This window comes from Elgaria multicarinata, chromosome 3 (genome assembly GCF_023053635.1).
Source record: "Elgaria multicarinata webbii isolate HBS135686 ecotype San Diego chromosome 3, rElgMul1.1.pri, whole genome shotgun sequence".
Classification (NCBI taxonomy): domain Eukaryota; kingdom Metazoa; phylum Chordata; class Lepidosauria; order Squamata; family Anguidae; genus Elgaria; species Elgaria multicarinata.
The window spans coordinates 137,743,336-137,758,906 of record NC_086173.1 but is presented as its reverse complement, the minus strand read 5'-3'; the positions used below and the strand labels follow the sequence as shown (position 1 = coordinate 137,758,906).

Genomic DNA, 15,571 nt, shown 5'->3' with positions numbered 1-15,571 from the left:
TTATTTATTTATTTATTTATTACATTTATATACCGCCCCACAGCCGAAGCTCTCTGGGCGGTTTACAACATTAACTTCTTAGCCATTTATTCTTGTTTGGTAACTGGCCAGCAGAAGTTCTTTTGGGCTAGTAAATATTTGTATTTTGTTGCAAGACTTCAGTGTTTAGTTGCCCTGTGTATAATGGCCAACAAAGCCTAATGGTTAGCAGTTCCGTCAAGGCCAATGGGGGTGGCACCTCCACTGAAGGAAACAGCGCTGGGTTGATGGGCTGATGCCAGGGAGCAAAGAGTTCCCCTGTATCTGTGCTGGGAATTGCAAGTTGCTACGGAATCCATTGCTGATGAATGCTAGAGAACAAGATCAATCCATTACAAGCCAAAACCAAGCTATTGCCTATGCATAAATGTCTATATATGTCCGCCAACTGTTGTTCAAGCGAAACACTAATTAGAGATGTTAATTTAGCTATCTAAATGATTAACTATTTCATTGTTCTTAGAAGAAGACTGAAAGAGAGCCAACTTGGCAACTTTATTGCAGTACCACAAGTACTGTCATTTCAGGAGATGAACTAAGGATCTAGAAATCTAGTTTTCATCACTTATAATAGCAATTAAAATCAAATTACTGCACTGCAGACAAAATGCAACCATGGAGAATCCAACACCAGCTGGAATAATAGCATGCATGTGCACATCAGTAATACTTTGATTTCAACAATGGAAAGTCAAATCAATGGTTCTTCAAAGTACATAATTTGGGCCATGAGCCTGAGGGGAACTATAGTTCCATGCTGTGCTGGCACACAAGGAGAAAAACACAAAGGTGGGAACAGAGGCAGGGCCTTGGGTTTTGCGAATCACGCCTGCCCTCGGAGCAGCCATGTTGGTGGCACGAATGGTGGTGGAGGCGGTGGCGAATGTTCTGAAGCGACGGTGGAGGAGGAAAAGAAGCAGCACCAGGAAAAACTGGGTTTTAAAATGTGGGGGAAGAGGGAAGGAGGTGTGCTTGAGGCCTGAGGGGAAGAAGCAAATGCCGTTGTGAGGAGAGCTGTGAGGAAGCGAGGGCCAAAAGTCCTTGGTTGGGTTGAAGGAAAGTAACCTTCACACAGCTTCCGCAGGACTGACACAGGGGGAGTCAAGGAACAGTATGTTCAAGGAATTAATATAGGGGGAGTCAAGGAGCACACTTCTTAGGGTGACCATATGAAAAGGAGGACAGGGCTCCTGTCTTTAACAGTTGCATAGAAAAGGGAATTTCAGCAGGTGTTATTTGTATGCATGCAGCACCTGGTGAAATTCCTCTTCATCACAATAGTTAAAGGTGCAGGAGCTATACTAGAGTGACCAGATTTAAAAGAGGGCAGGGCACTTGCAGCTTTAACTGTTGTGATGAAGAGGAAATTTCACCAGGTTCTCCATATATACAAAAGACACCTGCTGAAATTCCCTTTGCAATACAACTGTTAAAGATACAGGAGTCCTGTCCTTTTCATATGGCCACCCTACACTACTAGTGCCCATAGAGACATGAGCTTTACACTAGTAAATTAATATTTATCTAATGCTGTATCTCACGAACATGTGCAAGGAACAAATCCAAATAACTCTGATAGGGTTGCTTTTATGGCACATCTTTCTTTATGGGTTCTCAAACTGTGCCTTAGCCCATAGGAGTTTTCTGATGTGATCCTGAGTGGGCCGCACAAGGAGGGCCTTCCCCCCATCTCATTCCACTTTCTCTGAACTGACACCACACAGTCTCTCTTGTGTGGGCTCTTTAAGAAGCAGGCTCACCTCCTTCCCCTATATGTCATGCTTAGATTCTATTCAAATACGTACTGCATACACACACATGAAAAATAATGTATAATCAGATGGAAGCTGTTGTCGACAAAGAAGACAGGAGTTCTTTGTCTTTGATAGGATATTAGATCACCAGTCTCCCTGAGTTCTCAGATGAGCATGCCAACGTTGATTTTAATTCAGATTAAAATTCCTAACTACTGGGTTTTATAAGCATTTGAGAAACATTTTGTTAATGGACTGAAAAACCAATTCAAAGAATTGTATGGAACAAATTGGAAATTAAGAATAGCCAATTAGTCAATTCAGATATTGTCAGACTTGTCCTTTTTTAAAACCCTGTTATTGCTATACTTCAAGAGAAGCACATTAGCTACAGATGGACCTTCCCATTTATTTATTTATTTACAACAATAAAATAACACATACAGTGCATGCTCATATTCCTGAGGAAAGGGATTTATTTTTGGAACAACTTAGGGACACTGATGTTCCAGACAGGCCACATGTCATCTTAATCATATAATTGTACAGAACGAGGGTCTGTCTCACTTTGGTTAGTTGCAATGGAGATTTAATATAAGCAAGGGGAATGCCTGCCCTCACTACTAGTTTTTCCCCATGTTATATATTTTCATATATTGATAATGGCTCCATTCAGACAACATACTAAACCATGCTGCTTAACCACAAAATGGTTAATGGAATGCATTGAGGTGAATGCATTCCGTTAACCATTTTGTGGTTGAGCAGCATGTTTTAGCGTGTTGTCTGAACGGGGCCTATGTCTGCTTCTTTTTGCCTCTGGGTTTTCAATTGTTGTTATATTACAGAAGGAGAAAACCGCAACACTGCCTGTACGTGCAGGTCCCAGCGCCTTCATTACGTCAGCCGCCACAATCTTTCCCCATGATGATCACCACCTGCAGCATTAACTGACAAGCAGTTGCCATGCATTCCATGCAACAAAATCATGAAGCTGTCAGGCAACCAACTGCTCTTCACCACAGACACGGCCACTCACACATGCCCTGGCCCACTAGGTATCGGAGAGTGCATAACAGAAGCATAAAAATACATAAGTGCCAGTCCTTCTACAACTTCATTGGCTGCCAGTCCAGGTCCGATTCAAAGTGCTGGTACTAACATTCAAAGCCCTAAAAAGTTTGGGGCCAGGTTATTTGAAGGAATGCCTCCTCCCATATGTGCCTGCCCAGACCTTAAGATCATCCACACGGGTCCTTCTCCATGAGCCCCTGCCAAAGGAAGTGAGGTTAATCCGGCTACTAGGAAGAGGGCTTTCTCCGCTGTGGCACCCCGGCTGTGGAACGAGTTCCCCAGAGAGGTTCGCCTGGTGCCTACAGTGTACTCCTTCTGTCGCCAGCTGAAGACCTTTTTATTCTCTGAGTATTTTAACACCTAATTTAACTTAAATTTAAACTCTGCTGTTTTAATTCCATATTTTAACCTATATCAATTTTTGCTGTGTGGTTTTATCCTGGTTGTGCTTTTTATATTGTATTTTCTATTTGTGTTTTTAGACTGTTGGTTGTTTTAGTTTTTGTGAACCGCCCAGAGAGCTTCGGCTATTGGGAGGTATAAAAATGTAATAAATAATAATAATAATAATAATAAGAAGAAGAAGTGCAGCAAGAAATGATTGTTAATCAATATGCTGAATTGCCAGGAGAAAGGGAAGAAGAACACACAACATCCGTATTTGGGGAGGTCTTTGACAAAGGGCAGTCGGTATTATCACATGCAAGAGACAAGGAAAAATGGTTAGGAATGAACGTGAGCGCGCGGAGCAAAGCAACTACTACCTAGACCAGCCTTCCCCAACCTGGTACCCTCCAAATGTGTTAGAATAGAATTTCCATCGTCCCCAGCCAGCACAGTCTTTGGCCATGCCAGATGGGGAAGATGGGAGTTGGGAAAGGTGGTCTAAATTGTAGCTGTGCCAAGGTGAGGAACTTGGGGAACAAGGAAAACATTCTGCCAGGTTTTGGTCAATCTGCAGGGCATTTGACTCATTTATTGAAGGCCATGCATGCATACTCATTTCTGCCCTTTTCTGGGCAAGTTGCCAGAATGGTGGCACTACTGGCTCATGTTGTGTCCTGCTGTCTCCCTCCACACAGCCTCAAAAGCCACTTGTCGAAATGTATTTTCTCACATTTCAAACAGAATCAGAAACACACCCCTCAAGTGCCCCATGGTTTTCACTCTAATAGGTAAGCTGAATCAGGACTGAGGCCAAATCTACACCAAGCAAGATATAACACTATGAAAGCAGGATATAAGACGCAGGAGCCACACTACTGATTTATAGCAGTATGGAAGTGCACTGACAACTGTTGGGGCCCATTGACACATACCACATACCGCTTTCATAGTGCTATATCCTGCTCGGTGTAGATCTGGCCTGAGTGACAAGTTTTCCTCCTTCCTAGAAGATATTTCTCTCTTTGTCAGCCAAAAGAAGCCAAGCCGCGTGAAATCTACAGAAATCAATTTAAGCATCAATAAAAGAGAGCCAATTCCACATCTCAAAGGGCCAAAAGGGAAATTACTTTGAATCTGTATCTAGCCTGAAGAACGGTCTGCCTTGCTAAAGGGCAGCTTCCTATGTTTGGAACCTCAATGTGTCAAGTCAGGACAGCTAGAACATTCAGATGTGGGATCTCTGTGCTGGCCTAGACCCAACTACACCAGGAATCTCTCCATAGCGCTCTTACTGAAACCTAGCTCCCTGCCCATGATACTGCTATTACTGCTGCCCTCTCCTTTGGACGACTCTCCTTCTCTCACACTAGTCGTTCCGAGGGGCGTGGGGGCGGTGTGGGTCTTCCATTGTCCAGTTTATGCTGGTTTCAGCCTCTTTCTGCTCCTCCTTCTCATTGCTATTCCTCTCTTGAAGCTCATTTGGTGAGACTTTTCACTCCATTACGGTTGCGAGTTGCAGTTATCTATCGTCCTCCTGATCCATCGTCAAAATTTATCTCTGACTTTGACTCTTGGTTAACCTTTTTTCTTTCTGATAATTCTCCTACCCTCATCCTGGGTGATTTTAACATCCACGTCGATGATACTAATGACCCAATTGCTTTACGATTTCTTTCTTTATCTTCTTCCTTTGGTCTTAAGCTCTGGTCTGACCTTTCCACACATTCTCTTGGGCACTGTCTGGATCTCGTCTTTTCTAAGAATTGTTCTATTTCTGAATTTTCAGCTGTTGAGTTTCCATTGTTGGATCATCATTTAGTTTCTTTTGCTCTCACTCATAATCCTCCTCTCTTACCTCCTGTTCTTCGATCTTGCCGAGATCTGCAATCTATAAATCATAATGCTCTTTCTCAATCCTTGCCTTCTTCTCTTTCTTCTATTATTTCTGTCCCTTCTGTGGACTTAGCCGTGTCCTCTTTCAATTCCTCTTTATCTGCTTCCCTTGATGAGTTTGCCCCATCTGTGACACGGATGGTTCGTCCGTCACAACCACAACCGTGGCTTACTTCCTCTATTCGCTATCTCCGCTCCTGTTCGTGGGCAGCGGAACGCCTTTGGCGTAAGTCCAGGGATTGGGCAGATTTTGTTCATTATAAATTTGTTCTCTCATCCTTTTCTGCTGCTATCTCGTTGGCTAAACAACAGTATTTTTCTCTCCTTATTCAGTCTCAAGCCAAGCGCCCTCGGCAGCTTTTTACGTCATTTGACGCCCTTCTGAAACCCAGCCCACCCTCCGTTCCTCTCTCCTTGTCTGCTCAGGATTTTGCTACTTTCTTCAACAACAAAATCCAAACAATTCGCTCTGAGCTCGCTATTACTATCTCTCCCCCAACATTCACTACTCAACTTCCAGTTCCCCCTGTAATTTTCTCTGCATTTCCTCTGATTGCTGCCGATGAACTTACTAGTATAATGCATTCTTTGAAACCCTCCACCTGCTCCCTTGATCCTATCCCTTCTCGCATCTTTATCAATCCTACGTCTACCATTCTTCCCTCCCTACTCCACATTATTAACACTTCTTTGTCTTCTGGCACATGTCCTTCTGCCTTTAAGCATGCTTCAGTCTCCCCCATTCTTAAAAAATCCTCTTTCGATATGTTTTCTCTTGCCAATTATCGCCCTATTTCTCTGCTGCCATTCGTGTCAAAAGACTTGGAACGAGTGGTTTATTCCGGGTGTCTTCATTTTTTCTAGTTCCTCGGCCTTGGATCCTTTTCAGTCTGGCTTCCGTCCTCTGCATTCTACTGAGACAGCTCTTACTAAGATTACCAATGATCTTCTTATCGCCAAATCTAAAGGCCTGTTTTCAGTTCTTATTCTTTTGGATCTTACTGCGGCCTTTGATACGGTTGATCATGACCTCCTATTGGCTACCCTATGTGAACTTGGATTCCGCGAATCTGTCTATGACTGGCTTGCCTCCTATCTTGCAGGTCGCTCATTTAGCGTATGTGCTAATGGCCACTCGTCTTCTTCTTTTCCCCTTCAAGCTGAGGTGCCACAGGGCTCAGTACTTGGCCCTTTGTTGTTCTCTTTATACATGTTATCATTAGGTAATCTTATTCATTCTCATGGCCTCCAATATCATCAGTATGCAGACGATACACAATTGTATCTCTCTACTCCCGAACTTTCTTCTGACATTCAGGCTAGGATCTCAGGCTGTTTGTCTGATATCTCAGCCTGGATGCTTCAGCGTCGCTTAAAACTAAACATGGCAAAAACAGTTTTGCTTGTCTTCCCTCCCAAACCGTCCCCTCACTCTTCATTCTTTGTTACCGTTAATAATGTCACACTTTATCTGGTGGAAGAAGCTCGTATTCTTGGCTTCATTTTTGATTCTTCACTTTCTTTCTCTTCACATATCAAGGCTGTAGACAAGTCCTGCCGTTTTTTCCTATATAACATTGCTAGGATCCGTCTGTTCTTATCTGAATCTTCTGCTAAGACCCTTGTCCATGCATTGGTTATCTCCTGTTTGGACTTTTGTAATCTTCTTTTGACTGGTCTTCCTTATGCCCATTTCTCCTCTTTGGTCTCTCCTCACCATTCTGCAGCCAAGATTATTTTCTCGGCTCGTCGTTTTGACCATGTTTCTCCTTTGATGAAATCTCTTCATTGGCTTCCGATCCCATATAGAATTCAGTATAAGCTTCTTTTGCTGACATTCAAAGCGTGTCATGATCTTGCACCTTCTTATCTTTCCTCTCTCATTTCACTTTACCATCCCCCTCGTACCCTCCGTTCTTCAAATGTTATGTTACTCTCCCGCCCAAGAGTTTCTATCTCTCTTGCCCGGCTTCGCCCATTCTCTCTGGCTGCCCCGTTTGCTTGGAATGCTCATCCAGAGCAACTACGTACCACGAGTTCCATTGTAGATTTTAAAACGCGTTTGAAAACTCATTTGTTTTCAATAGCTTTTGGTATTTTAGCTTGATCTACTGTTCTTATTACTAGGATTATTCTCTTATTTCTGCTTTGTGAACCTCTTCCCCCCTTCATATGTTTTAATGTGATTTTAGATTGTAAGCCTCTAGGCAGGGTATCACTGTTTTATTTGTAAATTTTGTACAGCACCAAGTACATTGTTGGTGCTAAATAAATAAATAAATAAATAAATAATAATAATAATTTTTCATTTGGGTTGGCATTCATGAGCTGGGCATAACGTTGAAGAGGACTGGGTCTTAGCATTTCCAGATGTCTCCACTTCTTGAATCGGGTTTAGGCTGATATTGCGTAATATTTTAAAACGCTTCTGTCATCTGTCTATCTATTAAAAGCTTTCTCAATGGGGTTACCTAAACTACGAATATATAAAACGACCCGCTGAGAGAGATTCTGAATAGTTGCACAAGCTCTTATGTGCATTTGGACAGTGGAGTTGCTATGACAGTTCACAGAGATGGCATCTCTTCCATTAGCACAGAAAAATAAAAAGTAAAAGAACCACCCACCCACAATGCACATTCTCCTTGTCTCCTGCCTCACATGAATTTATTTTATTATAATTTACTACATCTTCTTCTTCTCTCTCTCTCTCTCTTTCTTTTTTTTGCAGAGCTGGAGCCTACCAGTTTTGATTTGTTTTTAACTGAGGCAACAAGGAGGCCCATCAGTGGCTGGCATTGGTGCTACCGATCTTGCTTTTCTTCTCTGCCAGCGCTAACGTTGCCTTCTAGACTGTGGGCCTAGCTAGACACTTACACCTGCCAAGTGGTTCCTGGAGGCTTGACAGAAACAGATGCCAGGGCCTGTCATGTACTTTCAAAACAAAACCATTTCAACTGCTAGCCTAGAGCACTGCTTCACCTTAAACAATAATGCAATGGTGTATTGACATGCCATATCGTGTTCATGTTTCAAAAATTAAAATAATGTATCTAAATCCACATCAAGAATGGTATGTATCATTCCCACTCCTGACCCTCCTCTTGGCAGCAAAAGATGGCAATTTTATCTCTTTCCTTACCAATGTGCTGAGCGCAGGTATCACAATACTCTGCATATAAGGATTCGAAACAGTTGCAGCAATATGGCCGCCCTTCCTTCATGATGTATCGCTGGCCGCCCAGCACCGTTTCACATTCAAAACAGCAAAAGTGCTTCATGTGCCAATGTCTTCCCTCAGCCTCTGTGCATTCATCAGCAAAAATAATCTGTGAAAAGGAAAAGGAGAAGTTAAGGCTTCATTAGTCTTTGTTATGACCTACTACAAATTGTATTCTCTTGTCTATTCTCTTTGAGTTTATTTTTAACAGCTTGGCTGTTTCAAGGACCTTACATCTAGGGCTCTTGATACCGGAGTCCTAATTTTCTGCCACAGCATAAACAAACTGAAATAGTTGTTGTGAAAATGGCCTTTATATGGTACAAGGATAAAAATTTAGTGTTGGATGACCCTCATTCCTTTTTGAGGAAAAGGGGGCCAGAAAGTGGGAAGAAACTCTCTGCAAAAAGGGTAGACATAACAAATTTCACATATCCTAAATCCTGGCTGTGGTTTATTCCGATACAGTATGGTAAGTCACCAGAGACTTGCAAACAATCATCATTCCAAAAATACCATGGCAAGTCATCAGACATGAAGGTCAATTCAGCTCCCATCATGCACTCTGGGAACCAATGAAGAGCACAGATCGGCATGGGAGAAACTATGGAGCACTCCGATCTATGTAAATGCATTCAGAGTTTAGGTGGGCCATTTTGCACCCTAGTCAAGAAACCATTTTGTTCTTTCTCTGTCTCTCTTTGTGTGGAATAAATGGTGCCTTCTCAGGCTATGGTGCTATAGCAACGGTGTATAATGTTTTAATGTTAATGGTTGTTGCAGACAAACTTTGATGATTTTCACTCCGATTCACACTCACACTGGCGCTGATGTCTTTGATGGTGTACACGTCTAGACGCATGATGCAGCTTTTGCAAGATCCTATGATCTCAACTGTCTTGAAAATCATTTGATGATAATCAGGATGCACAACTATTGTAAGAGCCCCCAGTAACAAACTGGGAACCAATTCAAAATCCATCTTTTCTTCTGAGAGTCTTTTTTATGCCCGAGAAGGATACCCCCAAACACATGTCATTCCTCCCCCTTTCTTCCACTTCCCAGATGAAGATTATCTGTCAGAGGTGGGGATAGGGGTGGGTGGGATAAAAAGAGCATGTTCAAATATTTCCTTATTCTGGTTCTTCGCTTGCCAGGAGCATGGGGCCAGGCAGAGGCCAGAAGGGCTGGGGGAGCCTTCACTCAAGGGTGTTTGTACTGGCTGTGGGTAGCAGAAGCCTCTACAGGGGCTAACATGTGAACCAGCCTTGAGAAATTTCACATCCTCCCTCATTTGTAAGCCACAAGATGCAGATGCAAAGATAAGCTGGCAAGCCCGCATGGGGAAGCCTGCAATAATTCATCACACAATACACAATGACTAGAACGGGCACGAGCCCATGCAAGGCCCCAACCCCACCCCACCCCAACTTCCAAAAATATTTGGCCGGCCTTACCTCATCACATGCCGCACACCGGGGCTTGAGGCATTCGGCGTGGTGCCGGCCACAGTAAATCTTCCCGTCTTGATAGAAATAGATAAGATCTACCAGCAGCTCGTTGCAAACGCTGCATATGAAGCAGGGTGGGTGCCAACATACGCCATGGCCTGCTCTGGATGCGAAGACGGCTATGTCCCCTCCGTTGATTTGGCCTCCGCACTATCAAGAGGTGTACAGAAGTTAAGGAGGAACCTGATTGGTTAATGCTCCATGGTGAGCAGTGCTGTTCTCGTAGCAACATTTGAAAATGATAATTTGCAAAATGATAAAACATGCAGGTTTCTTCGGCCTTAGCTAGACTGGGCGAAATCCACATGACGCACAGGGGATCCCGGAATCAGGAGGGATCATCCCTCCCTTGCCACGGGATCTCGCCCTCCCCTTTGGGCCCGCTTTTTCTGCGGTCTCGGGCTGAGCCCAAGACCGTGGAACGTGTGGCTTGTTGCCACAGTTTGACCCGGCTCCACACGATTCCTCGCGCGGAGCCGGGAGCTGCGCACGCATCGGGGGTAGGGTGGTCTAGCTGAATTTTCCGGACCATCTTTGAAGGTAGCCCCACATATAATGCATTGCAGTATTCCAAACAAAAGGTTACCAGAGCAAAGATAACTGCAGCCAGGCTATCTCTGTCCAGATAAGGGCAAAGTTGGTATATCAGCCTAGGCTAATAAAAGGTCCTCCGTACACTGAGTTCCACCATGTAATGGTTGGTGTTTGTACACACCAAATTCTGAGCAGGTTTTGAAGCAAGTGAAGAAGAGCCAGAGCACCAGATCCTGCTTCTCTTACGGTCTATCCTGTCTTCCACCATAGGGAGAGGAAAGCAAGAGACCTGGGCTCTTTTGACATTTAGTGACACAGAAGAATAAGGCTTTCCCTTCCAGATCCCATCTCTTCCCACCAGAGGGAGACAGGGGTGGGAGGGAAGGTGGGGCATTATGAATGACTTCAGAACTTCTCCCATGTAGTTGTAAATAAAACCACAATTCTTCCCATCTCACATTGTGGTTTGAGTTTAAAATATTGCATATTTGCAGGACTTGGCTTACAATAAAGTTGTGCCAGATCTTGGGAAAAGAAGGAACTAGAAACCAGATAAACATTGTTATTATTCATTCATATTAGGCTGATCATAGGAATTAACTCCAAAGAAACCCTGTGATATCCCGCCAACTCAACAGTCTTTCTGAATATAAAAAAGCAATAAAGACTAATCTCTTCCGGCAGGCCTACCCAGTCGAATTTTAAGATGTCTGGCTGTTATTTTAATAATGTATTAGTTTTATATGTTTTAATCAGTTTTATGTATTTTATAATATTTTTGTATTCTATGTGGTTCCCCGCCTCGATCCAGAGAGAGATGCAGGTAAGAAATAATAAAATTATTATTATTATTATTAATAATAATAATAATTATTATTTGCACATTTACACTGCACCATGTACATTGATGGTGCTATATAAATAATAATAATAATCTGATGATAACTTGAAATATTCAGTGATTTGAACTCTGATATCCATATTAGGATACTTAGGCCTTATCTAGACCTAAGGTTTATCCTGGGATCATCCCGGGGTCATCCCTGTTCATGTAAATGACACACAGGATATCCCGGGAGCAGGCAGGGACGACCCTAGGACGATTCTGGGATAAACCTTAGGTCTAGGTAAGGCCTTACACAACTTCAATTAATTTTTCAGATTGAGAATTAGAAAACCCATGTCAAAATCAAGGTTTGAGTGATTTGGTGACGAACTTTTTAGTGTACTGACATATACACCTTTCCAACTAAATATAAAAACACAAACCAAAGTTGAAATTCAAACTATCAGTGCTCAGTGTTGGTATTCGTACAACAAATATTTAGAAAATGCAATGCTGCATCCAAACTTTGTTTTAGGCTTTGTCTAGTAGGTACCTTTCAGTTAGCGTGTACTAAAGGCATTTCAACATATAGCAGTCTCTCTGCAAATATTAGCGCTTTCTGTTGCATATTTTGGCTTCAGAGTTTGGCCAAAGCCTTTCTGAGATTGATGCAGACATGCTGATGTATGTCCCTTGATTCTGGCTGTAAGCCCGTTTGCTTTGCTCATGATTTTGTAGCCTAGCAATGCACCACCTAGATAGAATTTTCCCTGGGGATTCTGTGAGGGAAATTGTTTTCCTGGCTGGTTATCAGCAGCCCTGAACTAACACACACACACACACACCCTAGCTAGCCAAACATTAAATTCCCAATCCCTGGGGAGAATTTAATTAACAACGATTCATACTCAACATTCTTTGCAAAGTCAAAACAAAGAACTCTTACGCAGCCTTCCCATCATCTGTTGTATGATATTTCATAACCCCAAACTATCATTGCAACAAAATGCATTAAATGCAACAAAATGCCTTCGCAAGATTGTGTGGTGTGGGCCACGGTGATAGGATGCAATAACATGGTAGCATTCTCTGTGAATCAAAGAACTATCCATCAGAAAAACAATGTGTGGTAAAGATGGGCCTACCTGCTCACAGATGGCTCCTGTCATGGTGACTGGGAATGGTCGAACATTGCCTCTACCCAAGTTCTCCCTTTTCCTCTGATTGCTGAAGAGTTTGAGTTCTCTCTTCTCTTCCTCATCCAAGGAGTTACAATATCGTACCTAGGAATAAAGCAGTAATAATTTGTGTTATGCTTCAAGCAGCAAGCCTTGACTATACTACGATTTCTTTACGCATACACATAAATATTTTTTGGCCACCTTTCAGGACAGGAAACCTTCCAAGATAGCTTAAAACAACAATAATTTAAAAAAGGCCATTACAGTTATAAAACAGCACAAATTTCCTAGAAACAACAAATACCACCAATAAAAACATCTGGCCTAGACAGTACTAGAACCTACAATAAAACATAATCAGGGGAGGGCCAGAGTAAAGAATAGGTTTTCAGGGCCTTCCTAAAAGCCTGTGATGATGGGGCTTGATGGATCCCCACTGGCAACATATTCCAGACATGTGGAGCCACTGCAGAAAAGGCCCTTTAGCATGCACTTGTCCGCCATCTGCCCTCAAAGGTAGGCACGTGAGAGGTGCTTCTGTTGCTGCGCTAGTGGGCTGGTATGGGTGAAGGCAGAACCTTTAAGTAATTTTGTCAAGGCTCTAAAGGTCAAAACTAGCATTTTCAACCGGCTTGATGACGTCTTGATTCTCGTGAATTTTTCCTGCATTGTGCAACTCTTACTAGCTAGTTCTGCTCCCACCCCGCTGACATGAATTACATGTAAAGAAAGTATCTAAACCCTTTAGATTTGGGTGTAACCTGTCATCCAATGCAGACTTTTTTCCTCACTAGATGGGCTTTTAGCCTAGTCCAAATGCTCACAAGCTTCCTTCTCTTTTCTCTCCTCTTATTGCTGTTGCCTATATCATATATGCATGTAATGGTGGGGGGAGATGTCCTGTGTCACAGAAATATGATGGCTGGGTGCTAGGGAGCTGGTAGGCACTGGCATCAGCACATATGACAGGATTAACACAACTGCTTCACACTGGAATACAGCAAAGTACAGGAAAACTTAACAGAACATTTGCTCTCACTGCTGATACAGAGATATTTCTTACTAGTATCTAAGGCCATAGCTAGACCTAAGGTTTATCCCAGGATCATCCCGGGTTCGTCCCTGCCTGAGCGCTGGATGCCCTGTATGGCACTTAGATGAACAGGGTTGACTCCAGAACAATCCTGGGATAAACCTTAGGTCTAGCTACGGCCTAAAAGGGACTCCCGGCTTAGTCTACTTCTGACGCACACTGGCCTGGTTTTCTCAGAGTCAGCTGAGTAATCCTAATTCACTTACTGCTTAACTAGGGTGACCATATAGAAAGGAGGACAGGGCTCCTGTATCTTTAACAGTTGCACAGAAAAGGGAATTTCAGCAGGGGTCATTTGTATATATGGAGAACCTGGTGAAATTCCCTCTTCATCACCACAGTTAAAACTGCAGGAGCCCTCGCTAGTGTGACCAAAAGAGGGCAGGGCTTCTGCAGCTTTAACTGTTGTGATAAAGAGGGAATTTCACCAGGTTCTGCATGCATACAGATGACACTTGCTGAAATTCCCTTTTCTATACAACTGCTAAAGATACAGGAGCCCTGTCCTCCTTTCCATATGGTCACCCTAGTTTAACTCCAAGGAGGAATGAATTGCTTTCTGATTCAGCAGGCAGGGCCCTTTCAAAGATACTCCAGGGGCACTCAAAAGAGCTTAATGAGCTTTCGAATGCATAACTTACAGCAGGTCCATAGCCATTTGCTTGCTTGCACATTGAAACTGGGCTCAGACTTAAGCCAAGGCCAACAAAGTGTTGTCAAAATGATTAAGGGGGCTTGCCTTTAAATGATTAAAATACACCACAACTTCTCGGCAGGAAACCCAAACTATTTAAGGGAGACATACAGACGAATCATTTATTCCTCAGAAAAGAGCTCAATTGACTTGCCAACAAGGCATGTGTAAAAGATAGTCTGAGCTCCTGATTTCTGTTTTGTTTTTAAATTTTAACTAGAGTAGTCTCAAGCCTCGGGATGCTTTTGAAAACATCTTGTCAGCTACTAATTTAAAAACCCCACACTAAATACGTAAATATATAAATAAAAACAGGCACATGCTGCAGATATAAAATCTTGCCTTGGCTGATGTTAATGCTTGAAGCCATTGCCTGAATGGGAATTCCAATGTGATCTCTAATCATACCAATAGTGAACTCGTGCTGTTCCTTATATAGCTAAAATAGCACCATCCACATGCAAGAGGGAGACATCACCAGACTTAGGGGAACCACAAGACTCTTGGAAGTACCCCCCAACAAAACCCTTTAGCAAAAACAAGCAAACCCTAAGGGGAGTTAAAAAAAATGAACTCCAAAAGAGCCCAATGAGTACCGAGGGTGCTCAATGCCACATAATTCTGACTGTCTGTTGGGGGAAAACTGGATGGATAGGTGGGTAATGGAATGGAGTATCCTGGGAAAGAGCATGGCTGGCTGGCTGGCATTCTGAACAGGAGGAGCACTTAACACTGTAACATCTTGTTGCAGGCTACACTTGCAGTGTTTTAAATATGGACCTGGTTTCCTATTCAGGGGCTTACTGTGTGGATCTGCATACACCAGTGGCAGCCAATATCCACCCACCGAAAGCCTGCCCAACTCCACCTCTGCCGCTGGAAGCCATTCCAGTTAGCCAGGAAAACTAAATGGAGCTTCTGTGTTAAGCAATGTACCAGTGAATTTCAGATGCTGGGGACAAAATACAGGGGAAGGCTGTTGTTTTGATGCCCTGATGGTAAACAATTCCAGAGAATGTAGTCGGTCACTGTTGTTAACAGAATGCTAGACAAAACGGAGACAGGAGACTTGTTCAACACCACAGCGTACAAAGCAGAGGTTGGGTTTGAAAGTAAAACACCAAACTACCCCTTTATGGCCACTTTTCCTGCTGCAATACAACATTCATTTTACATCCATGTAAACTACCTATGTCATGTTAGCAGCTAGAACACTGACTGGCAGCAACTTTTCAAGGTTTCAGGCAGAGTACTTTCCTAGCTCTACCTAGTGATGCCAGGGATTGAACCCGGGACTCTCTGCATACAAAGCATGGGCTCTACCACTGAGCCACAGCCCCTCCTTGAAACGCTTGTCTCTGACAA

General features: G+C 43.0%; 1 protein-coding gene across 1 annotated transcript in view; it reads right to left on the bottom strand.

Moving 5' to 3' along the window:
• PRICKLE2 (prickle planar cell polarity protein 2) overlaps positions 1-15,571 on the bottom strand; it is a 136,309-nt gene that overhangs the window by 49,313 nt on the left and 71,425 nt on the right. The window contains exons 4-6 of the mRNA XM_063122057.1: positions 12,384-12,521; positions 9,825-10,028; positions 8,290-8,476 (exon numbers count right to left, since the gene is read on the bottom strand). Of these exons, the coding sequence (XP_062978127.1) occupies positions 8,290-8,476; positions 9,825-10,028; positions 12,384-12,521 (529 nt within the window). The remainder of the gene's footprint in view (positions 1-8,289; positions 8,477-9,824; positions 10,029-12,383; positions 12,522-15,571) is intronic.